Below are 25,547 nucleotides of genomic sequence, written 5' to 3'. Positions count from 1 at the left end.
GTGAAGATGCCCTGATGCACACCTGCCAAACTGCATCGTTTCTCTTTCCATCTTTCTTCTAAGCCTCAGCTTCGTGGAGTGCATTTGCTTCCACTGTTTCTTTGGGGGGGGAAAAAAAAGGCATCAAAGCAACAGAAGCATCTCAAGTTGTAGCCTCCCAGTCAGTTTCTGCTGCAGAGCTTTTCCGTGGTCAGCTTGCTGGGGTTGTGAGGTCAGCGGCAGGGCTGATCGCAGAAGCTCCTCCTGCAGCTGCTGAAGTGCACTTCTGTTTTGAAAGTATTTAAAGCTTGGACTTGGTCTTTATTCTCTTTGTAGATGCTCCTCTACACATAGCCCTGAGGAGTACCCCATATAGAGATGAAAAGATAGAAAGGAGAAGAAGTTCAGCTCCTGTAAGTGCACTGAGCAGTCACCGCCACGCTGTTAGAGAGCAAGCCAAGAGCCGCATAGCCAGAGCGCTGCGGAGGCCTCCAGACGCAGCAGTGGTTGAACATGGTATGGCTTTGCCTTTGGTTTCATGTGGCAGTTACACTTGGGGGAAGCTTGGGCAAGTTGGAAGCTTTGTAAAGAGCTGGGAATACTGCTGGGAAGCGTTCAGCTCACCTCCTCCTGCAGAGCTGGGTTTTGTGTTGCTGTGCAGTGCGGGACGTGAGCAGTGTGCTTGCGCTGCTCCCTCCCAGCAGCTGCAGACAAAGAGTCGGTCAGGGCACTGGGAATGTCCTTGCCCTGTCTGCTGGGGTTTGTTCTGCCCAGTCAGTGGCTAATGTTTGTGAGATGTAAAAGGGCATGAGAAGGTTATTGCTGGTTGGTTTGTTTGCTGTATCACAGTATAACTAAGGTTGGAAGAGACCCCAAGGATCATCAAGTCCAACCTGTCCCAACAGACCTCACAACTAGACCATGGCACCAAGTGCCACGTCCAATCTCCCCTTGAACACCTCCAGGGACGGGGACTCCACCACCTCCCTGGGCAGCACATCCCAATGACGAATGACTCGCTCAGGGAAGAACTTTCTCCTCACCTCGAGTCTAAACCTCCCCTGGCACAGCTTGAGACTGTGTCCCCTTGTTCTGGTGCTGGGTGCCTGGGAGAAGAGACCAACCCCCTCCTGTCTACAACCACCTTTCAGGTAGTTGTAGAGGGCAATGAGGTCACCTCTGATCCTTCTCTTCTCCAGGCTAAACAATCCCAGCTCCCTCACAGGGCTGTGCTCAAGGCCTCTCCCCAGCCTTGTTGCCCTTCTCTGGACACCTTCAAGTGTCTCGATGTCCTTCTTAAACTGAGGGGCCCAGAACTGGACACAGGACTCAAGGTGTGGCCTAACCAATGCAGAGTCCAGGGGCACAATGACCTCCCTGCTCCTGCTGGCCACACTATTCCTAATACAGGCCAGGATGCCCTTGGCCCTCTTGGTCACCCGGGTCTCTTAATCCTGTTAAACTCTTGTGCAAAGTGTGAAATGTTTAACTAGCCCCAAGCCTGCTGAGATTTGCAGACTGACAGAATGGGTTGGGTTGGGAGGGACCTTAAAGCTCATCCAGTTCCAACCCCCAGCCATGGACAGGGACACCTCCCACTGGATCAGGTTGCTTAAGGCCTTGAACATCTCCAGGGAGGAGGCATCTACTACCTGTTCCAGTGCTGTTCTCAGTTGTTCTTTCTTTGCCATTCTGGAAGACTAAACTGGCACAACCTGCATCCCTGTGGGCAGGGAGAAGGAAGTGTTGTCCAGAGGATCCTGGAGGACCAGCAGTTGAGATCAGAGGGAAGAAAGAAGGGATTTGGAAGATCTGTGCTGAGACTTTAAAAAGGAATCTTTTTCCTTTCTTTTTTCCCCCTGCCCAAGTGCTGATGGAAGGAGGAAGTTTGCCTTTGGTGCTGCCAGCCATTGTGCCTTCGCAGGACGTGTGCTTGGGTGGCAGGCTGCCAGCACTGCCAGCGGCTGGTGGGGCTGCTGGCAGCACATGGCTGGAGCAGCTGTCACTGACAAGGTGCTGAAAGAGGAACCTAAGTGACAGAGGAGCAGGCAAGGCTGAAGGACTGGGAGGATGGGGAGTTACAGAGCTGAGGGCTCTCCTGAAGAGCTAAGGAACATGTCTGCTGCATGCTCATCTCAGCTGGTGAAATGGGACTGAGCTTGCCAGCCTCTCCCAGTGAGCTGCTTGCACCATAAATACAGAGCTCTAGGCTGAGAGCTGGGGAGCTTGTGTGGACAGGTACAGGGCCCACACTGCCTCTGCTGCCTTGTGCCACAGTGGTCACAGACCAGCCAGGGTTCCTCAGTGCTTTGGTACAGTAGAGAGTGTCTTCAGGTACTTACTCTGCCATCACCAGAAATGGAAATGGGTTTCTAAATGGGACAGTGAGTGGCTTCATGAGCTAAGCACTCAGAGCAAAACCCTTTTGGGATGCATGGCAACATCCTTCCTCCTTCCAGCATGGATTTTGTGATGACTCCTGTAGTCTGGGCTGCCTTGGGGTAATTTGCTTCAAGAGCTGTGTAAGTGTCCTGAAATTCTGCTATAGAGACTTAACCTTGTTCCCAGTCACTGCTGTCTTTGAGATTTATCAGCAGTGGTCAGCATGGACTCCCCAAGGGGAAATGATGCCTGACCATTTGATGGCCTTCTCTGATGGGGTGACCAGCTGGGTAGATGAGGGGAGAGCAGTGGGTGTTGTGCCCCTGGACTTCAGCAACAAGCTTAGGAAGCATAGGTTAGGTGAGTAACAGTGAGGTGGGTTGAGAAGTGGCTGAAGGACAGAGCTCAGAGGGCTGTGGTCAGTGGGGCAAGGTATAGTTGGAGGCCTGTGGCCAGTGATGTTCCCCAGGGGTCAGTGCTGGGTCCAGTCTTGTTCAAGATCTTCATCAGTGACCTGGGTGAAGGGACAGAGGTGGACCCTGAGGCAGTTTGCTGTTGATGCAGAACTGGGAGGAGTGGCTGAGACCCCTCACACTGTGCTGCCATCCAGGGAGGGCTGGACAGGTAGAGGGGAACCTCATGAAGTTCAGCAAGGGCAGTCTAGGAAGGGAGTTGGCAGGTCTCATTGACAGGGCTTTAAACTAGATTGGAAGGGGGAAGGGGCTGAAAGCAGTCCCCCAGGCAGGAGTCTGGGGGTGGTAAGCTGGAGCCAGGGGTGAAACCAGCAGCCCAGCTGAAGTGCAGGTGCACTCATGCATGAGGCATGGGCAACAAACAGGAGCTGGAAGCCTTGCTGCAGCAGGAGAGTTATGATGCAGTTGCCATCACAGAGAGGTGGGATGACTCACATGACTGGAGCACTGTGACTGATGGCTGCAGGCTCTTCAGGAGAGAAAGGCCAGGGAGAAGGGGTGGAGGGGTGGCCCTGTACATCAGGGAGGCTCTAGATGCCATGGAACTAGAGATCAAGGATGATCAGGGTGAGTGCCTGTGGGTGAGAATTAGAGGGAAGGCCAACAGGGCTGACATCCTGGTTGGAGTCTGTTACAGACCCCCCAGCCAGGATGCAGAGGCTGATGAATGATTCTATGGGCAGCTAGAGGCTGTCTCAAGATCACCAGGCCTTGTTCTTATGGGGGACTTTAACCTGCCTGATACCTGCTGGGAGCTCAGCACAGCAGAGAGGAGGCAGCCTAGGAGGTTCTTGGAGTGCATGGAGGAGAGCTTCTTATCCCAGCTGCTGTGGGAGCCTGCCAGGGGTAAGGCTCTGCTTCACCTTCTTTAGACAAGCAGAGAAGGGCTGGTGGGGATGTGGTGGTTGGAGGCTGTCTGGGGTGCGGTGACCAGGAGATAATTGAGTGTTCAATATGCAGCCAAGCTAAGAGGGGCAGCAACTGAACCTCCACTCTGGACTTCTGGAGGGCAGGCTTCAGGTTACTCAAGGAACCAGCTCAGAAGGTTGCTTGGGAAACAGCCCTTAAAAACAAAGGGGCCCAGGGGGTCTGGGCCTGCTTCCAGCAAGAACTCCTGAAGGCTCAGAGCAGGCTGTGCCAATGTGCCAGAGATGAGCCCTGGGGCAGACAGCCTGGATGGGCTGTGAGCTTCTGAGTGAATTGAGGGGAAAAAGAGGAGATATCATCTTGGGGAGGAAGCAGAGGTGACCCATGGAATGTTTAGGGATGTTGCTAGGTCATGCAGGAGAACAATTGGAGAGGCAAAAGCCCATTTAGAGCTCAGCCTGGCACTGCTGTGAAGGACAACAAAGAATCCTGCCACAAATATGCTCATGGCAAGAGGAGGGCAAGGACAACCTCCACTCCTTGGTGGGCATGGAGGGGAATATTGTAACTGAAGATGAGGAAAAGGCAGAGGTGCTTAACACCTCCTTTGCCTCAGTTTTCAACAGCAGGACAGGTTGTCTTCAGGACAGCTGGCCTCCTGAGCTGGCAGATGGAGGCAGGGAGCAGTGCAGGTCCCCTGGGATCCAGGAGCAAGTAGTTAGAGACCTGCTGAGCCACTTGGATCCCCACAAGTCCATGGGACCGGATGGGATCCATCCCAGGGTGCTGAGAGCTGGCAGATGAGCTCCAAGCCACTCTCCATCATTTTTCACCAGCCCTGGCTCACTGGAGAGGCCCCAGAGGACTGGAAGCTGCCAAGGTGATGCCCATCCACAAGCAGGGCTGGGAGGAGGAGCCAGGGAATGCCAGAGCTGTCAGCCTGACCTCAGTGCCAGGCAAGGTTATGGAACAGGACATTCTGAGTGCAGTCACACAGCACTTACAGGGTGGCCAAGGGGCCAGGCCCAGCCAGCATGGAGTTAGGAAGGGCAGGTCCTGCCTGACCAACCTGAGCTCCTTCCATGCCCAGGGGACTGCCTGGTGGCTGTGGGGCAGGCTGTGGATGGAGTCTGCCTGGACTGCAGCAAGGCCTTTGCCACCATCCCCCACAGCAAACTCCTGGCCAAGCTGTCAGCCCCTGGCTGGGACAGCAGCTCTCTGAGCTGGGTTAGGAACTGGCTGGAGGCTGAGCCCAGAGAGTGGTGGTGAATGGTGCCACAGCCAGCTGGCAGCCAGGCCCCAGTGCTGTGCCCCAGGGATCAGTGCTGGGCCCCAGCCTGCTCCATATCTTTATTGATCTGGAGGAGGGGATGGAGTCCATCAGCAGTGAGTTTGCAGATGACAGCAAGCTGGGGGCAGGAGTTGATCTGGTAGAGGGTAGGAGAGCTCTGCAGAGGGACCTGGACAGGCTGGGCAGATGGGCAGAGGCCAAGGGCAGGAGATTGAACACATCCAAGTGCCAGGGGCTGCACATTGGCCACAACAACCCCAGGCAGTGCTACAGGCTGGGGGCAGAGTGGCTGAGAGCAGCCAGGCAGAGAGGGACCTGGGGGTGCTGGTTGACAGCAGCTGAACAGGAGCAAGCATTGTGCCCAGGGGGCCAAGAAGGCCAAGGGCATCCTGGCCTGCATCAGGAACAGTGTGGCCAGCAGGAGCAGGAAGCTTATCCTGCCCTGTGCTCAGCACTGCTCAGCCCACACCTGGAGTCCTGTGTCCAGTTCTGGGCTCCTCAGGTTAGGAAAGAGGTTGAGCTGCTGGAAGGTGTCCAGAGAAGGGCAACAAAGCTGGGGAGGGGTCTGGAGCACAGCCCTGGGAGGAGGCTGAGGGAGCTGGGGTTGCTTAGCCTGCAGAAGAGGAGGCTCAGGGGAGACCTTCTTGCTCTCTCCAACTCCCTGAAGGGAGGCTGTAGCCAGGTGGGGGTTGGTCTCTTCTCCCAGGCACCCAGCACCAGCACAAGAGGACACAGTGTCAAGCTGTGCCAGGGGAGGTTCAGGCTGGATGTTAGGAAGAAATTCTTCATAGAGAGATTGGCCCTTGGGATGTGCTGCCCAGGGAGGTGGTGGAGTCCCCATCCCTGGAGGTGTTTAAGAGGAGCCTGGATGAGGCACTTGGTGCCATGATCAGATGGTGCTGAGTGACAGGTTGGACTTGATGATCTGGAAGGTCTTTTCCAACCTGGTTAATTCCATTCTGAGGGCAAGTGTAGGGTCCTGGAGTCGGGGAGGAGCAGCCTCTGCAGCAGTGCAGGTGATAGTGACCTGCTGCTGGCAAGCAGCTCTGTGGAGAAGGACCTGGGAATGCTGCTGGACAACAGGATGCCCATGGGCCAGCAATGTGTCCTCATGGCCAAGGAGGCCAGTGGCTTCCTGGGGTGTGTTAGAAGGGCTGTGGTGAGTAGGTGGAGGGAGGTTCTTCTCCTGCTCTACTCTGCCCTGTTGAGATTGCACCTAGAGGGTTGTCTCCAGTCCTGGGCTTGCAGTTCAGGAGGGACAGGGAACTGCTGGAGCAAGTCCAGCAGAGGCTGTGAGGATGCTGAGGGGCCTGGAGCCTCTCTCTAGAGAGGAAAGGCTGAGAGCCCTGGGGCTGTTGAGCCTGGAGAAGAGCAGCCCCAGAGGGGATCTGCTCAATGCTCAGCAAGACCTAAAGGACAGATGTCAAGAGGGTTGTCACTGGTGCCCAGCAGCAAGAGGCAGTGGGTGGGGACTGGAACCCAGGAGGTTCCATCTGAAGAGAAAGTGCCAGAGCCCTGGTGCAGGCTGCCTGGAGAGGTTGGGGAGTCTCTCTGGGGAGATTCCAGACCTGCCTGGACATTAGGATCCTGGGCACCCTGCTGTGGCTGGCCCTGCTTGTGAGGGGGAGGTTGGGCTGGATGATCTCCAAAGGCCCCCTCCAGCCCCCACTATTGTGTGAGTTGTAAAGCAGGAGTAGGATGTGGAAAGCAAAGGTTTGCACACACAGCCTGGGGTTGCACTTCATGGCAAGTGCTCTGCTAGCATGCTTTGAGGATGGTCTGGATTGACAGCTCTCCCCCAGTCCTTCACAGCTAGGATGGGGTTTTGTTTCCATGCAAACAGACTGGAGAAGAGATGATGAGAGAGCAGCAGCTCGGGACAGCTGAGCTGGTTGTTACTCCAGTTTCAGGTACAACAAAGGACTTGACTGGGGAGCTGTGCTGGAGGTTGGGGGCTGTGGCTGGTGTCACAATAGCACTGCAGTGTTCAAGCACAATGATGTAGCAGCTGGGGATCACAACTCCCCCGAGGTTTCCTTTTTCAGTCCCCTCTGAAGCTCATCAGCAGTGAATGGCTGTTGACACACAGTTGATTTCTCCCACCTGCTGCTGTGTGTTGGTCAGATCAGGGCTTCAGCCAGCCCAAGCCAGTGCTGGGAGCTGGGCATTCTTACCAAGAAGTGTCCTGAGCCTGCACTGATTGTCCAAAGAAACCAAGAAGGTATGCAACTGCTAAGCAGAATAAGTGTGTCTGTATCTTAAGCATTAAGTTGGAATGTTGTCTGATTTCAGCTGTTGTGGAACATGAGAAGAGCAAAGAGAGCAAATCCAAAGACTATGGAAGGCCTAAGTCAAAGAAGAAAAAAAAAAAGAAAAAGAGAAGCAAGCCTGGTAAAGCTTTTCTGTTCCTCTGCAGGGGAAAGAGCTCCCTTAGGCCTCTTCCCCAGGGCCCTGCTCTGTGGAGCACTGCTGGCAGCTCTGCCTGCTTTGTGCCTCTGGCAGTTCTGCTGCCCTTAGGTGGCTGGCATTAAATTGTGCTTGGCAAGAGAAGCTGCTTTCTGGTTGAGGTGCTGGGGGATGGCTGTTGGCAGTGCTGGTGTGGCACAGGGTGACTCTAACCAGAGCAGGTTTATCAGGCTTGTAGCCTGGGGCACTGGCAGGCAGGGGTTTAGAGCCATCACTGAGGTTGGAAAAGAGCTTTAAGATAGGGTTAACCCAGCACTGCCAGGGCACCACTAAACCATGTCCCTCAGCACTGCATCTACACAGCTCTTAAACCCCTCCAGGGATGGGGAATCCACCACTGCCCTGGGCAGCCTGGGCCAGGGCTTGACAATGCTTTGGGGGAAGAAATTGTTCCTCAAGTCCAACCTAAACCTCCCCTGAGGCAACTTGGGGCTGTTTCCTCTTGTCCTGTTGCTTGTCACTTAGGAGAAGAGACCATCCCCCACCTGGCTTCAGCCTCCTTCCAGGGAGTTGCAGAGAACAATGAGGTCTCCCTTCAACAAGCCCGGGTCCCTCAGCTGCTCCTCACCAGCCCTGTTCTCCAGACCCTTCACCAGCTTCCTTGCTGCTCTCTGCACCTGCTCCAGCACCTCAGTGTCCTTCCTGTAGTGGGAGCCCCAAGCCCAGTTATTTGAGGTGCAGCCTCCCCAGTGCCCCATGCAGGAGGCTGAGCACTGCCCTGCTGCTGCTGCCACCACTGCTGACAGGCCAGGGTGCTTCTTGGCCAGCCAGGTGCCCGCTGCTTCCTGCTCAGCCAGCTGCTGACCACAGCCCCCAGCTCCTTTTACAGCAGGCAGTTTCCAGCCACACTTGCCCAGTCCTAATCTCAGCCCAGCCCAGGCTGTGCCCTGGGGGTTAGCTCACACAGGAACTCTTCTGGAGCTTTTCTCCCCACTTGTGGAGCCTGCTGTGTGGATGCCCCAGGCCGGTCGGAGATGCTTTCTGTGCCCTCCAGACCAGGAGTCTGCGTAGCCTGGAGGAGTAGCAGTGAGGACCGAGGGGGTGCCCAGCTCACAGTGCTGGTGCAGAAGTGCCTGTCATGCAGAAGCAGCAGTAGACAGGCTCACCCTGCAGGACAGTTAGGGTTAAGTACTCAGACTTCTCATTCTTTCTCACTTCAGTCAGCAGGGAAGGATGACTCAGCTGCCTCAAACAGTTCTCTTGCCTCTAGAAGGCTTGCAGATCTTTCAGCAGCATAGGGAACTCCTAGAGCCTTAACCTACCGTGGTGGAAATGTCACTGAGCTCTTTGTGCTTGCTCTGGGCCTGCATGATTGCTGGGATTTGCTCCTGTCAGCTGTTTCTGCCTGCAGATGTCTCCTGGTGACACTTTGTTCTGGTTTCACAGAGTACTCTGGCAGCGAGGAGGTCACAGAGGCTTCACCAGAGCTTTCTCCTGACAAAGCAGTTGTCACAAAATGCTTTCCTTCAACTAAGTCCTTTGCCCAAACAAGTGCACTGCTACCCTGCTCTGATTCTGGACAGCACAGAGGAAAATCAAAAGCACATGGTAAGATGACCCTGGTTTGCTGGCTCTGTCTTTCATTACCAGTAAATCTGTGAGCTGCACTGACATCCACAAAGCTGCTGTGCAGGATCTGATTTTGGCTGCTGGTGTGCAGCTCTCTGCATGATTCACTTCCCCTGCCTGAAGGAGATGAACCCAGTTCATCTGCCAGAGCAAATGCTGGGTTTTTGCTTTGACTTTACTTTCATGGAAGCTTTAAGACTGCTGCCCTTATTTCAGGACTCCAAACCATTCTGCACCTTTTGGCAGCACCTTCAGAGCTCTGGTAACAGGGGTCAGGCTGCAGTCATTCAGCTTTTCAAAGCTTCCAACTGTTTGATACAGGGTGAACAGGATCAAGACCTCCAGAGGCATGAGAAGCTCTTGAGGAGCTCTTTGGTGGTGTCTTTACAGTACTTCATAAACAGAGCTCATAAAAGTGTGGCTGCTGTGTTCCAGCTTCCCTGATGTTTCACTTCTTGATCAGTCTTGCTATTTGCTGGCACAGGCCAGGGCAACACAAAAGGAGGCCAAGCATTTTATTCTCTCTGTTATTCTTTAAGCTCTCAGTTTGCAGGAAGCAGGCAGTGTGTGTGCCAGCTGGGTTATGCCCAGCAGCAGTCAGTTCCTCAGTGCACAGAGAACTGATGGTGGCCATTGGAGTTGGAACTGATGGAGGGTTTGAGGGTTTTGTTTTGTGTTCTTTTAGGGTTTTCTTTTTTGTAGCTGTTTTCTTGTGTAGGGAAACTTCAGTTAATTGCATTGTATAGGGAAAGGAGGAAACATTAAAAGCTGCTGAAGTGCAATGGTGAAAATGTCTTAAAACACCTTCTGCAGGCCTGCTCAGTTGTGGTTTTGGAGCACATCAACCATAGCTTCATAGAATGGGTTGGGTTGGAAAGGACCTTAAAGGTACTCACTTCCCACCCCCAGCCATGGGCAGGGACACTTCCCTCCAGCACAGGCTGCTCAAGGCCTCATCCAGCCTGGCCTTGAACACCTCCAGGCAGGATGCATCCCCAGCCTTCCTGGGCAACTTGTGCCAGTGTCTCACCACCCTCACTGTCAAGACTCTTCTCCAGTCTCAGTCTCAATCTCTCCCAGCTCAAAGCCATTGTCCCTTGTCTTGTCGCTCCCAGCCTTTGTCCAAGTCCCTCCCCAGCTCTCCTGGAGCCCTTTTAGGTACTGGAAGGCTGCTCTAAGATCTCTCTGGAGCCTTCTCCATGCTGAACAAGTCCATCTCCTTCAGCCTCTCCTCACAGCCCTCTGAGCATCTCTCTGGTCTCCTCTGGACCCTCTCCAGCAGCTCCAGGTGCTTCTTGTGCCGGGGGGCCTAGAACTGGAGGCAGTGCTGCAGGTGGGGTCTCAGCAGAGCAGAGGAGCAGATTCTCCTCTCCCTGTCCTTTTGGTCTCCCTCTTTGGATGCAGCCCAGCAGGTTCAGTAACTTGTCCATCTGTTGCTCTGACGTTTTGGCTCAGTTCACAGATACTGAAGGCAGTGTAAGGTACTGGAAGCAGTTTTGTCTCATCCTTTTCACATCGCTGTGCTGCTTTTTACCTCTGCAGAGCTTGCACCACCACCCAAAGCCTAGATAAGGAAGAGCTTGTGTAAGTAAGAGTGAAACTCTGCAGAATGAAAGTGCAGTGTGCTTCAGCTGCCCCTCCCAGAGCATATCCCACCTAGCTCTGAGGGGGCTCACAAGGTTTAAACTAATGCCCAGGGCTCTCAGCCCTTGACAGATGTTTCTCCAGAGATGCAGGTCGTAGCACAGCCTGGTGGTTTGCTTTCTGCATTCTTGGTTTAGGGGCTGAGCAGTGAAAATTGTTCTTCCCAGTGTAGATGAGCGACCACAGTCTACTTCAGAGTGCCTGAGCTCTTCCACTCCCCTCTGGCTCGTTAAGGTCCTTTGTCTTGTCCCTCATCCTGTCCCCACGTTGCCGTTCTCGCAGCTGGGTTTAGCATCTCGATCAGTAAAGGTTTTCTTGGCAGTTGCATTCAATCCCCAGAGATGCAGCAGGGCTGGAAGTAGTGAGGGTGAAGTCTGCAAGAACATCCTGGGCAGTGCACTGCCCCTGAATGATAAATGTGTCCTCAGCAGGAGACCACACACAAATCGTCCTTCCTGAAACAGAGCTGAATTGTGTCTTGGGCTGTGGCCATTTCTGTAGGGAAGATGTTGCTGTGGGAGAGGAGGGGTTCATGAAACTGAAGCCTTCTCTCTCTCTGGGGGAGCTCTACACTCAGTACCCAGTGATCATCCTGTGCAAAGTGCAAAAGCTGGGATGAGTCTCCTGGAGTTCATAAATCCAGGTTTGCTCCTTGTCTAAAGAGGCTGTGCCTGTGGGCTGAGGCCCTGTGTGTAGGCAGCACAATTGCAGTGGCAGGGGCTGGAGGGCTGGGGTGTGTGTGAGGAGCTCCTGATACAGATACAAAACCTGGTTTGGGTTCACTGAACAGGAAGCTGCTGGTAGCTGCCTGCATGCTCAGTGCTGTGGGGATGTTGCCGGAGCTCCGCGATGGACTTCTGCTTTTAGAACCCTGTCTCTGAGTGCTTGGTGTGGAGTCTTGGGCTGAGAGGGATTTGGCCTTTGTGTAATCACCTGGGGTTTGATCTGATTGCTTCTTGTGCAGAGGATGACACCCTGAGCGAGTCCTCTCTGGACAGCTTGCTCTGGAGTGACGACGACTGCAGCCAGGACGTGGATGTGACCAACCCTGAGGAGGAGGCCGAGGAGAGCGACTTCGAGATCGTTCGCTGCGTCTGTGAAGTGAAGGAAGAGAATGACTTCATGATCCAGGTATGAAGTGGGAGGGAAGCAGGGGAAGAAGGGGAAGGTGGCAGTGCAGGAATGTGCACAGGTGTGTTCTGTACAGGAAATACACTGCTGTTGTCCTGTGAGTCATGAACATCTTCATCTGTCAGGGGGAGCAGCTGCTATGATAGCTACAAAGCTTTCCTTTTGATAGACGTTGGGGGGGTTAATCTGAGGGGATTTGGGGCAGAGGGACAGCTCTGTACAAACCAGGAACTGTTGGCTTGGCACTGTGGACTGGCATTTTTCTACAAATCAACCCTTCCTAGGCTTAGAGAATACATCTGGGAAATCTCTGCCTTGTTTTCTGGCCTCCTTTCTTCCCTCTACCTCTGAGCATTGGTCACACTGCCTCAGGTTGAGAAAACTGCCAGGAGAGGCTGGTGCCCTTCCACTTCTCTCCTTAGCAGGAAGCTTGACTGAAATGGAAGAGTCCTCTAGGTCTGATCAAAAAGATCCTTGCCCTTGAGTTGTTAGCTCAGAGGCAGAACTGCATCCGTCCGTGCTGCAGCTCCCAAGTCCCTGCTCTGTGTAGAGCCTCCTGCCCTTTTTCTGTGGCTGTGCTCTTTCTGCACCAGCTGTACAGAAAACTGTTTCCAGAGCACTGCCAATTATCTCTCCTGCTTAAGGCTTGATAAAAGGCTCTTTGGAGCTGCTCTGGCTGTTTACTTGTTGAGATGTTTGCAGACCATCAGGAAACCATTACCCATATGTCTGCTCTGAGGCACCCGGTGCCTCTTCATGTAGAGTGGCTCAGGTTGGAAGGGACCTTCAGAGATCATTGCCATGGCCAGGGATGCCTCCCAATTAGCCCAGATTGCTCAAGGCCTCATCCAACCTGGCCTTGAACACCTCCAGGGAGGGCACATCCACAGCCTTCCTGGGCAGCCTATTCCAGTGTCTCACTACCCTGGTACTGAAGAACCTCTTCCTAAGCTCCAGTCTAAGCCTGCCCTCCCTCAGCTTCAAACCATTCCCTCTTGTCCTCATAAGAAGTCCCTCTGCAGCCTTCCTGTAGGCTCCTTTCAGCTAGTGGAAGGCAGCTCTAAGGTACTCCTGGAGTCTTCTCCAGGCTGAACGACCCCAGCTCCCCCAGCCTGTCCTTGGATCATTCTTGTGGCCTCCTCTGGACTCATTCCCAACAGCAGTGTGTCCTTCTTATGCTGGGGACACCAGACCTGGAGGCAGGATTGGAGGTGGGGTCCCACAAAATAATAAGGAAGTCGAACATTCGCTTGGGACCTCTGCTCCTTGCAGATCTGAAGGCAGTTTTGTTGCCTAGAAGAGATTGTTAGGTTTGTGAAAGGATGTGGCATGACTGCAGAAGTCCTGCTGTGTCACACAGAGCTCAGCCCAGCACAGCTTCTGAATGCCCTGCTGCAGTCTTTCTGTTGCTGCATTTTGTGAGGTCTGAATCCCCCCTGCTGGGACATCTCCTAGCACCTCACTCTCAACTTTATTCTTTCTTTTTTTGCCTCCCGTTTGAAACTAGGAGGGAAGGCTGAAACTGATCCAAACCTTCACAGACATTGCTGACTTGTTTGTGGCATTTATTGCTTGAGTGGGAGGCAGGAAGCTGTTAAGGGGGAGAGGAGGTGCACTGCTCAAACGGCAGCGTGGAGAGCGACTGGCTTCTGCAGCAGAGCAGTAGAAACAGCTTGCTTTGCCCTGCACATCAACCACCTAATTCTGAAATTCTCCTAACAGTGCTGGGAGCACAGCTAAGGTGGATCTGTCCTCAGCAGCTGAGTGTAGCCACTCAGGACAAACTTCCCAGGAGAGTTCCTTTTGCTTTCCATGCTATTTTATGGAGCCTGCTCTGAGGGCTGTGACCCTTTTAGTCCTGACTTCATTTTGATGCACACCTTTTGTATTAGTGTTAGAGCCTGGCAACCAGGGCAAAAGATGCCTTGTGCATGAGATGTGCATTAGAAAAGGGTTCAGTGATGGAATGTGGTCCAGAACAGTTAACTGGTATCTGAGTGTGTAGGAGAAAAAGGAGCCTGACAGTTGGGAGTAAAGGGAGCTGGCTGCATGAGGAGGTGGCTCCATGGCCGACCCAGAGACAGTCTGCAGTGGCATTGCCTGGAGAAAGGAGGCTCCACACCAGGCTCTGCAGAGTGCAGAGCTCTCAGCTGGGCTGTGGATGGCTTCCAGATAAGCTTTGTGGGCTGCTGCTGAGAACAGTTTTCTAGGCTGAAGTAGTTTGGGGTGTGCTGAGTGTATGGCAGAGTCTGCAGACTTCAGCTGTGTTCTGAAAGAGTTACCCAGTGGAGCCAGTCACCCTCTCTGGAAAAGAGATGCAGGGAGACAGTGTGGGGAGTACCTGCATTCAGCAATAAGACTGGGGAGCAAGAAGCTGCTAGCAGGATTTTGGGGAGTTAGGGTAGGCAGATGGTTTGCTGAAGGTGCCAAATGCTGTGCTCTCCACTCCTTGCTGCCTGCCTGGAAAACATGAACACTGACTTGTACTTGAGTTAGCTCTTCAGGTACAGAGAGCAATGCAGAGCAAAGATGCTGTGTTCCACAGCTGTGGAATCAGGAATCATGCTGAGGGTGATACATCTTCAGCATTTCAGAGGAGTACAACCAGGACTGACTGGATTTTGAGTGAGAATCCTGTGTGGTTGTCCAAGAGGAAAGGTTTGTTCCCTATTTGCTGCTCAGACCTTGGCACTTGGGAAGTGTCAGATCTCATCCTGTGTGCTCTAAAGGACTCGAGCTGACATTGTCCTCTTCCTGCAGATGTGGAATCCTGCTCAGTCCGTGGGTTTTTAGAAACCTTTTGTCATTCTTTGCCCTTGGGCTGTTCACTCTGCCCTTGCTTATGCTCTGACAAGACAGGACAGAGGTAGGCTGACACTTGGGGCACTTGTTTGAGCAGCTGCCTTGGCTCATCCTCGGAGCTAGGAGCCAGAGCGGTTGGTGCGTGCTCGTGGCTGGGCTTCGTTCCTCCCAGCAGATGTAGCCCTCTTCCAAGAGGGAGGATGGCAAGGCAGCTGCTCTTGGCACTGTGCTCATGGCCATCAGTGTGCCTGATTTGGAAATTACCTGGAACAAAGCTAATTTTAACCATTAGCTGCACCTTTATGTGTGCTGAAGGTGTGGGGACCCTTGAGGTTGAACGAAACTCTTGCACAGTTAAAGCCTCAGAAGTTCAACTTGCAGATTTTGCAGAGAAAACTTCCTTTGTCTCAAACTTGGCTTGAATTGTCTCCAAGGGCATGAAGAATACCATGCATGACTGCAGGAGACAGAAGTACTTCTTGCATTTAATGTGGGTCCCTGCCTCAAGAGAAGTTCAGACTGGGAAGCCCCTGGATCAGTGCTGTTTGCTTCCTGGCTCTGCAGCTTGCCAAGGAGGTCGCTGGTTTCGGTTTCTGGAGCCTGCTTAAAGCAGCAGCCCAGCATTTGTGTGACAAAACCCCCCAGACAAAATGCCACTGCCCCTTGCCTTTGCTTTTATACCTAGGGATGAGTGAGTTTGTGTGGGGCTGTGTTTGGTGGCCTTGGAGGTGAGGGCTGAAGAGGAGCTCAGGATCCCTCTGCTCTGCTTTACAAACATGCCAGCTGGGTGCAGTTAATGCTTTCATCTTTGAACCTCAATTTAAGTATTAGTGCCCAGGTCTGCCTGGTTTTCCTCTTCAAAACTCCCTTACTTGGCTTGCTTTGAATCTCCCTTCACACTGGCTGTGCATGGGACAGCTCCTGTGTAACACATGTCCAGAGCAATGGCCTGCAGCCTGCCAGCCACGCTGGGATTTGGAAGGTGCAGCCAGAAGGAAGGACCTGTGCCCTGCAGGGGGGATATTTAAATAGCCCCTGAGTGAAGTAGAAAAGGCTGGGATACTTCAGTGGAGCTCTCTGCAGAGTTGCCTGGAAAATCACTGCATGCAGCTCTGCCATATGGCAGCACTGATGGCATGCAGGTGGAGCTGGGGCCAGGAGCTCCCTCCTGGGTTTCAGCAGCACTTTACTATTTTAAATTTGTTTTCTTCATTTTAGGAAACCTTTCTCTGGCTCCTGCTAATCACTTTGTGAAAGGAGGATGGCTTCTCAGCCTCTTTTGGAATGAGTTCCTTATTGCTTTAGGTCTCTTTACTCATGTAGGTCTCTTAACCCACTGTTAGTTCCCCCTTTCAGAAACCTAACCCTTTACATTCTCATGCCCACAGCTTTATTTCTCCACACCTCAGGCACTAATTTAATGCAGTGAGGTATTCAGAACCCAGTGATCCCTTCTGTCTCATCTAGCTTGAGGAAAGGCAGCAGATAAGAGCATTAGTAGAAGTGGTGCTTCACACAGAGGTGTTTCTCAAGTTGGCATCTTTGCAGGCTGGGGAAGAGCAGTGTCTGAGATTTTTGGTGGTGTTTGGCTTTGCTCATTTTGGAAGCTTTTGTTTCTGCAGCAGGCTTGAGACCTGTGCTCCCAGAAAGAAAGGTTAGGATCTGTTATGTCCCTGCCTGTGAAAACAATGACTCTGAACTGACAGCACAGTTTCACAGCAGAACTGACTTAAATATTCCTGTGTCATAGAATCAGACTGACAGAATGGCTCAGACTGGAAGGGACTTCAGACATCATCTGCTCCAACCTGCCCACCATGGGCAGAGACATCTGTCAGCCAAGCTGGGCTCCTTGTCCTGTCCCTGGACCCTCTTATGAGAAGTCCCACTGTGGCCTTCCTTGAAAGGGAGCTCTGAGGTCCCCCTGGAGTCTTCTTTTCTCCAGAATATCTAAAACATTTCTAAAGCAAACCTGAGACCACATCAAGCCTGCTTCCCAGGGATTTTGTTTGCTAAAGCCTAGAGAACTGCATCAGCTGTTGTCTTTGGAGTCAGTTCTTGTTTCCATTTCAAGAAGTTAAAACACTGATCTTTGGGTAACTTCTACAGACAGCACCTGAAGTGAGCAGGAGATTCTCTGCAGGAGCAGAGGGAGTGTACTGAGATTCCCTGCTGTAGTTGTGCTGCAAAAGCACAGCCAAAGAGCTGCTTCCAGGGGTTTGTTTCTGCTGTGGAAGACAGCAGCCATATCACAGTATAACTAAGGTTGGAAGAGACCCCAAGGATCATCAAGTCCAACCTGTTCCAACAGACCTCACAACTAGACCATGGCACCAAGTGCCACGTCCAATCTCCCCTTGAACACCTCCAGGGACGGTGACTCCACCACCTCCCTGGGCAGCACATCCCAATGACGAACGACTCGCTCGGTGAAGAACTTTCTCCTCACCTCGAGTCTAAACCTCCCCTGGCACAGCTTGAGACTGGGTCCCCTTGTTCTGGTGCTGGTTGCCTGGGAGAAGAGACCAACCCCTTCCTGTCTACAACCACCTTTCAGGTAGTTGTAGAGGGCAATGAGGTCACCTCTGAGCCTCCTCTTCTCCAGGCTAAGCAACCCCAGCTCCCTCAGCCTCTCCTCACAGGGCTGTGCTCAAGGCCTCTCCCCAGCCTTGTTGCCCTTCTCTGGACACCTTCAAGTCTCTCAATGTCCTTCTTAAACTGAGGGGCCCAGAACTGGACACAGGAGTCAAGGTGTGGCCTAACCAATGCAGAGTACAGGGCACAATGACCTCCCTGCTCCTGCTGGCCACACTATTCCTAATACAGGCCAGGATGCCATTGGCCTTTTTGGCCACCTGGGCACACTGCTGGCTCATGTTTAGGCGTGTGTCAATCAGCACCCCCAGGTCCCTCTAAGCCATGTTTCATCATGCCCCACCTTTCAGTGGGCTTGGGCTGGTGGAAGTTTTGGCTGCTTGTGTGGAGAAAGTGATGCCACAGGACAAAGAATCATGGAAAACAACCAGTTGGAGGAGACCTCCAAGCTCACCCAGTCCAGCCCTTGACCCAGCACTGCAGGGTCAGCACTAAACCATGTCCCTAAGCACCAGGTCCCCCAGGCTGCTTGAGCATCCCCAGGGCTGGTGACTCCAGCTCTGCCCTGGGCAGAGCATTCCAGTGTCTGAGGAACCTTCCAGTGCAGAAACATTTCCTAGCACCGAGCCCAAAGCTCCGTGGGGCAGCTTGGAGCTATTTCCTCTGCTCTGTCTCTTGCCACCAAGGAGAAGAGGCTGCCCCCTCCTCACTCCAGCTGCAGGGAGCTGTAGAGAGTACACATGTGGGTAGTTTTGCCTGCTCTGTTAAAGCCAGATTTTCCTGGCCTTAAGTAGTGTGATTGTACTTTAAACAAGGTGCTAAAAGGGCAGGGCCAGGGGCTGTCCAGTCCTTGCCAAGGCTGAGTGCTCACTCTTGGGTGCTGGAAGGTTGTGAAGTGAGTCTGATTGCAGCTGCACTTCAGTCTGCTGTTAGCAGAGCTACCTCAAGGATCAGGAAAGCAGACAATTAGCAAATCCTGGGTGACAGCCCTTGCATTTCAGATCCCTGTTCAAGAGGGGCAGGCATCTGCTGGAGAGAGTCCAAGGGAGGGCTACCAGGATGCTGAAGGGACTGGAGCACTGCCCTGGGAGGAGAGGCTGAGAGCCCTGGGGCTGTTCAGTCTGCAGAGGAGAAGGCTGAGAGGGGGTTTAATAAATGTTTATAAATATCTGAGGGCTGGGGGTCAAGAGGAAGGGGACAGGGACAGGCTCTGCTCACTTGCACCCTGTGACAGGACAAGGGGCAGTGGATAGAAACTCCAGCACAGGAGGTTCCACCTCAACATGAGGAGGAACTTCTGCACTGTGAGGGTCACAGAGCCCTGGAGCAGGCTGCCCAGAGAGGTTATGGAGTCTCCTGCTCTGGAAGACTTCCAAGACCCTTCTGGATGTGTTCCTGTATCATCTGTGCTGGATTCTGTGGTCTGCACTGGCAGGGGGGGTGGACTGGAAGATCTCTGGAGGTTCCTTCCAACCCCTAACATCCTGTGAGCTGTGAATGGAATGATTAAAGTCCTTTGAATTCAGAGAACCTGATACCTTTTGCTAAAGAAAGCTTGACTGCAAACTCTCTCTGTCCTGCTTCCCCATCTCAGGAAAGCTTTTCAGTTCCAGAGGGAATATTATTGCACCTTTTGGGATCTCCCTGCTTTCATTTTGCAGTTGTCACCATTCTCCAGTCCATGTGAAGGAGGTGTGGGAAGGGTCCCAATTTTATTACAGTCTGGTGGGTTTAGTGCTTGTAGCTGGGAGAGGGGAGTGGGTACTAATACACCTTCTGTCTTAAAAGGTGTAGATGATGTGTCTGTTAATGGAAGGAATCTTGCTGAGCTCCTGGAGGCTTCATTTCTGTTCATGTGCACTTCTTGACTTTAAACAGTGTGAAGAGTGTCTGTGCTGGCAGCATGGAGTCTGTATGGGCTTACTGGAAGATAATGTACCTGAGAAATACACCTGCTATGTTTGCCAAGATCCTCCAGGTACAGAAATTCAAGGTTACAGAGCCTTTCTTATATCTGTAGTAACTTTAGTAGTTTATGTATATTGTAAAGATTAAACCTCTTGTTCATGTTTTCCTCCCATAGCTGTGTCTGTTGTTCCAGGTAATTGAGTGCAGCTGCAGAGGCAGCACTGTGATTCCTGTGGATGTGCATGAGTCACTCTTGTGGAATTGCAGCTGGGCAGGGGTGGAAATGCTTTAACTGGTGGCCATCTGTCACATGTGTGCCTGTCACAAGGGTTGTGCTGTCCAGCTGTGGAAGCTGACCCTCAGAGCGCTCAGGAAGCTGAAGTGAAGCCTCCCGGTGGAAGCACCCTGTGGGATGTGACTGCAGCTTGCTTCCAGCAGCACCAGGCTTGTGCAGCCTTTAAAAGCAAGCCCCCAGCAGCCATGGGTCTCACCCATCTGACTGCATCCAGCAGGATAATTCTGTGTGGTGCTCTTGGGGCATGCAATCTGAGTTGATGAAGCAAGGCATTCTTATCCTGACTGTGTTTGCAATGCCTCAGTCCCTCTTGTGCAGCAGGTGAAATAACTCCTGTGTGGCTCTTGCCTGCCTGACTTCCTGCTCTGAGCTATGAAGCCTTACCACATGGGCATGGATTTGGCTTGGGCTCGAGCCCCTGCTCATAATTCCACGAGACCATGGCATCTCTGCTCGACCAGGAGACCTTCCTGGTGTATTGACAGACTTGGGGGGTGGTCTCTGCTGGTTTTCAGCTGTGTAAAACATCCAGCTCTTTCCTAGCTTAGCCTCCTGGATTTGTGCAGCTGCTGCACTGCTGCTGTTGGCACTCTCAGCTGTGCTTGCATTCAGTTAGCTGAGCAGTGAAATGCCTGCACATTTGTTTCAGATTGGTTGCAGTAGCTTGCATCCAGGATTCTAACCCTCCTCTCAGGAGCTTTTGCTGGTTCCCATGTAAGCTAGTTGTGCACTTCAGTTAACCTTCAATGCAGACAGAAGCTGATCCTCACACCTGAGCTCTCTGTGTTTCTTAAGAGACTCTGGTCAGAGTAAGAGCTGATTGCAGCCAGCACTTTGGTTGGTTGGTTTAATTACTTTGAACTCTTGCTCTGAGGACCTTGAAACTTGCATTTGTTTTATCTTAGTTTATTTTACTTGGGCTCACTCTTTATCTCTGTCTTGGAAAAGGAAAACATACCCTACTTCTTGACTGCAGAAGTGGCTTCTCAATGTCAGTGAACTTACTGTTGGCTTGGTATGAGCTCAACAGGCTTTACAGATCTGCAGGGAAGGTGCTTTTAGAACTGGGCACAGCCCTGCTGCAAACTCACAGAAGCACAGAACCACACAGGTTGGAAAAGACCCCTGAGGTCCCCAAGTCCAACCACTTACCCTGTTCCACAAAGTTCACCCCTAAACCATATCCCCAAGCACCACATCTAAACAACCTTTAAGCACTTCCAGGGCTGGTGACTCCCTGGGCAGCCTGTGCCAGTGCCTGACCACTCTTGCTGTGGAAAAATTCTTCCTAATGTCCAGTCTAATCTTGCCCTGCTGCAGCTCAAGGCCATTCCCTCTTGTTCTATCACTAATTACCTGTGAGATCAGCACCAACCTCTCCACAACCTCCTTCCAGGGAGCTGGAGAGAGTAATGGAGTCTCCCCTCAGCCTTCTCCTCTTCAAACTAAGCAGCCTCAGCTCCTTCAGTTGCTCTTCATAAGAGTTATTCTCCAGGCCCTTCCCCACCTTCCTTGCCCTCCTCTGCACTGGCTCCAGCACTCTTGCATTGAGGTGCCCAAAACTGGACACAGTACTCAAGGGGTGGCCTCAGCAGTGCTGAGTACAGGGGGACAATCCCCTCCCTGCTCCTGCTTTGGGAGCTCTCCCTGGCTTAGTGCTGTGGCTCCCAACAGCACCACTGGCATGACCGGAAAGAGAAGCAAGTTTGGTGTCATTGTGCCCACAAACTGTAGCAGCTGTCAGCTGGCATTTCAGACAGGTTGGATTTGAGTTGGGTGGCATTTGTAAGAGATTTGCTAAAATCTACCCCTGCTCAAACATGAGGCTGTGACAGACTCCTTCAAGCCAGGGAGAGCACCCCCCGTTGGACTGGGCAGTGTCTTCTCTTGAGCTTCTGCACCCAGAAAGCAAGCAGGGTTTGTCTCTGAGCAGAGAGCTAGGGAAGCAGTGACATGGATGGGCTCAGCTGGAGACTCTCAGTGGGGTGTGGGTGACCATGGGTTTCCAGAATTCATGGTTTTATTCCTGTGAACTGAACCTCCGTTTCTGTCACAGCTGGGAGCCTCTCTAGCACAAAAACGAAGGGGGGGTGTAATAAAGGTATCACAGTCTCACAGTATAACTAAGGTTGGAAGAGACCCCAAGGATCATCAAGTCCAACCTGTCCCAACAGACCTCATGACTACACCATGGCACCAAGTGCCACATCCAATCCCCTCTTGAACACCTCCAGGGATGGGGACTCCACCACCTCCCTGGGCAGCACATCCCAATGACGAACGACTCGCTCAGTGAAGAACTTTCTCCTCACCTCGAGTCTAAACCTCCCCTGGCACAGCTTGAGACTGTGTTCTCTTGTTCTGGTGCTGACTGCCTGGGAGAAGAGACCAACCCCCTCCTGTCTACAACCACCTTTCAGGTAGTTGTAGAGGGCAATGAGGTCACCCCTGAGCCTTCTCTTCTCCAGGCTAAGCAACCCCAGCTCCCTCAGCCTCTCCTCACAGGGCTGTGCTCAAGGCCTCTCCCCAGCCTTGTTGCCCTTCTCTGGACACCTTCAAGTCTCTCAATGTCCTTCTTAAACTGAGGGGCCCAGAACTGGACACAGGAGTCAAGGTGTGGCCTAACCAATGCAGAGTACAGGGCACAATGACCTCCCTGCTCCTGCTGGCCACACTGTTCCTGATGTAGGCCAGGATGCCATTGGCCTTCTTGGCCACCTGGGCACACTGCTGGCTCATGTTCAGGCAGCTGTCAATCAGCACCCCCAGGTCCCTCTCTGTTTGGCAGCTCTCAGCCACTCTGACCCCAGCCTGTAGCTCTGCCTGGGGTTGCTGTGGCCAAAGTGCAGCCCCTGGCACTTGGACTTGTTGAATGCCATCCTGTTGGCCTCTGCCCATCTGTCCAGTCGGTCGAGGTCCCTCTGCAGAGCCCTTCTGCCCTCTAACTGACCAACTCCTGCCCCGCAGCTTGCTGTCAGCTGCAAACTTGCTGCTGACTGACTCAACCCCCTCATCCAGATCATCAGTGAAGATGTTAAAGAGGATGGGGCCCAGCACTGATCCCTGGGGCACACCACTGGGGCCTGGCTGCCAGCTGGCTGTGGCACCATTCACCACCACTCTCTGGGCTCAGCCTCCAGCCAGTTCCTAACCCAGCTCAGAGAGCTGCTGTCCAAGCCAGGAGCTGACAGCTTAGCCAGCAGTTTGCTGGGGGGGACAGTGTCAAAGGCCTTGCTGCAGTCCAGGTAGACCACATCCACAGCCTGCCCACGTCCACCAGACAGTCACCTGATCATAGAAGGAGATCAGGTTGGAGGTATGGCAGGAGTGTCTCCAAGGTGATGCTGACCACACCTGGAAGTTCTCTTGCTTGCTGCAGCATATCTGCCTGAAAGGTTGAGCTGGCAGAGCTTGAAGATTCGCTCTTCCCTGCCTTGCTTTCTGTTTGAGAGCTTTTGGAGACCTTGCCTGAAAACATTGGCCATGGTTCTGTGTAGCTGAGTAGCTGCCTGTGCTCACAAGCACCTTCCACTGCTTCTCTGCTGAGCCAGGGTACTGAGCTTCCATGTCCCTCGTGTCCAGGGGTGTTCATACAGGCCACAGCCCAGGAACAATTCTGCTGTCATTCTGTAGCTGCCATCCAGAAGCACACAACCAGCTGCTCTGCTCAGTTCTCCCTGCAGCCTGGTTACAGCTTTTATTCCTTTTCTTTTTATAAGAGCATCTCCTGGGGCTGGAGCTTGCAGTCATTAACCTGCTTACTGTGTGTGCTGCTCCCAGTCTGCTGCAGGACTGTCTGTTGTAGGGGTGCTGAGCAGGCTGGCTGTAGGCCAGTGGGTGGTGTGGTGTTTCTCAGCTGTCATCTGAGAACCTCTGAGCACATCTGTTGGAACAATGCACTGTACAGGGGGGGTTGGCTTGGGTTTTCTGTCGGTGTTTTTGCAGCTTAGCATCTCAAGTTCCAGGCTTTCCTCCTGCCATTTCATGTGGCTGCTGAAGTTGTTTTCAGTAACTCATTTATCACATTTAACATCATTTCATTCCAGCTGTTGATGACACTCCAACTTCTTAAGCTAGAATTAGCATAATTAATAGCCTGCCAAGGCAAGGTCTCCATCAGACCCTCTCCACTGATTCCTTTCAGATTGGCTTTGGGATGGCTGTACAATACATGTGATATTCTTAAGAGCAGGACAACTGGAGAAGGGAAGTTCACTGCCTTTTTGTCTTGGAAAGCTCTATTCCAGCCACAGGTTCCTCCTCTAACTGTGGTTAGACAATGTGATACCTTGCTCTGTACATCAGCTGCAGTCACCTGGCCTGGATCTCCTCGGATGAAATGGGGAGGTTGAATGCTTCTGCACCTGGCCAGAGGATTTTGATGAAGGCTATCATCTCCTCTCCCATGTTACCAAGCTGTTCAGGGTTTTGCCTGCTATTACATCATCTTTATGGGTGCTGTTGATACCAAAGAAGCTGTTGCAAGGCTTTGAATTACTATCACTAATGTTAATGTCCCACAGCTGATGCTTCATGTTAACACTTTCCTTACTGTTGCTTTAGGTCAGAGGTCCAGCTTGAAGTACTGGTACGAGAAGGAGTGGTTAAGCAATGGGCACATGCATGGCTTGGCATTTTTGGAAGAGAATTACTCCCACCAGAATGCTAAGAAGATAGTAGCCACTCACCAGCTCCTTGGCGATGTACAGAGGGTGATAGAAGTACTGCACGGCCTGCAGCTGAAGATGAGCATCCTACAGTAAGCAGCAGTGAAGTCTTCCTTGGCATCTGCTCAGCAGCAGTTCCTGTTCAAACAGTAGAACCAGAGGTTCAGATCCATTTCTCTGGGCCTGTGTTGATATGTAGCATCACCACTGGAACTGCTTACGAGATCACAGTCTCACAGTATCACTAAGGTTGGAAGAGACCTCGAGGATCATCGAGTCCAACCTGTCACACAGACCTCATGACTAGACCATGGCACCAAGTGCCACATCCAGTCCCCTCTTGAGCGCCTCACCATCCCTGGAGGTGTTCAAGAGGAGACTGGACGTGGCACTTGGTGCCATGGTCTAGTCATGAGGTCTGTGGAGATCTTGGGAAAGGAGTTGACTGCTTGAACTGTTTAAATGTGTGGAGTGTAAATTTCCTCTCTGTATAGAAAGGTGGGGAAGGTGTGAAGGAAAGAGGAGACTCCAGCAGCTTCTCCTTCATAGATCTGAGCAATCAGGAGGTGCAGAACCCATGGCAGCATTCCTGTGGCACGTGCCTCCTCCACTGCAGTCACTCTGAGCTGTAGCTCTTCCAGCAGCAATCAAATGTTTCTGTCCACAGCGTGTCACTGTTATGGGAGAGCAGGGGCAGCCTCAGCAGCTGGTTTCTGTGCAGAGACTATCATAGATGAACATGAAAACTCAACATTCTGTAGTCCCTGCAGGGAGCAGATCTTCTGCACATTTCCTGTTTCTGATGACTGAGCACAAGGCTCTTCAAATCCCTATTTATAATTTACCAGCAGATAAATTGCTTAGCAGCAACAGTTTGGAGAGCAAAGCTTTGAGTTTCTCCTGTGGTCTGAAGAGCTTTTTCCCTTAATCTGTGGTGATGCAGCAGGGCCACTGCTTGACATGCTGAAACAGTGGCATGATGCCTGAAGCAAGAGAGTAGCAACTGGAACATGAAGCTTTGCTTTCCTGTTATGGTATCCTTCAGTCAGATCTGTGAGTGAGCTCTTTCCTCTCTGGAGAGGGTGGAACAGAAATACTGAGAGACCACTTCTTGGGTCTTTAACAGCAGGACTTTGGATTGTGACTTTCCAGTTGTGGAGTCAAGTGAGATTTGCATAGTACTGAGGCATGGAGCACTGGGAGAGGATGTGGTGCTTCTCAACTTTCTTCCTTCACTCTCCCATGGTGCAGTGACCTGGTTTAATTCAGAGACTCACAGAATGGGTTGGGTTGGAAGGGGCCTTAAAGCTCACCCAGTTCCAACCCCCCTTCCATAGGCAGGGACACCTCCCACCAGCCCAGGCTGCTCAAGGCCTCATCCAGCCTGGCCTTGAACATCTCCAGGGAGGAGGCAGCCACAGCCTGCCTGGACAACCTGTGGCAGTCTCTCCCCAGCCTCACTCTAAAGAGTTTCCTCC

At 52.5% G+C, this 25,547-nt stretch overlaps 1 protein-coding gene across 2 annotated transcripts in view; it reads left to right on the top strand.

Annotated features, from left to right (window-relative positions):
* Positions 1-25,547, top strand: part of PHF20 (PHD finger protein 20) — a 66,541-nt gene that overhangs the window by 34,721 nt on the left and 6,273 nt on the right. Inside the window, exons 11-16 of one of the 2 annotated variants that reach the window (XM_009901895.2) lie at positions 316-495; positions 7,285-7,383; positions 8,845-9,006; positions 11,636-11,802; positions 19,078-19,177; positions 23,966-24,161. In XM_009901895.2, the coding sequence (XP_009900197.2) occupies positions 316-495; positions 7,285-7,383; positions 8,845-9,006; positions 11,636-11,802; positions 19,078-19,177; positions 23,966-24,161 (904 nt within the window). The remainder of the gene's footprint in view (positions 1-315; positions 496-7,284; positions 7,384-8,844; positions 9,007-11,635; positions 11,803-19,077; positions 19,178-23,965; positions 24,162-25,547) is intronic. The other variant, XM_054173438.1, reaches the window with a different exon arrangement.

Source organism: Dryobates pubescens, chromosome 26 (genome assembly GCF_014839835.1).
Source record: "Dryobates pubescens isolate bDryPub1 chromosome 26, bDryPub1.pri, whole genome shotgun sequence".
NCBI lineage: Eukaryota > Metazoa > Chordata > Aves > Piciformes > Picidae > Dryobates > Dryobates pubescens.
The sequence above is the reverse complement of the archived record's forward strand: the minus strand, read 5'-3'. Positions and strand labels throughout refer to the sequence as shown.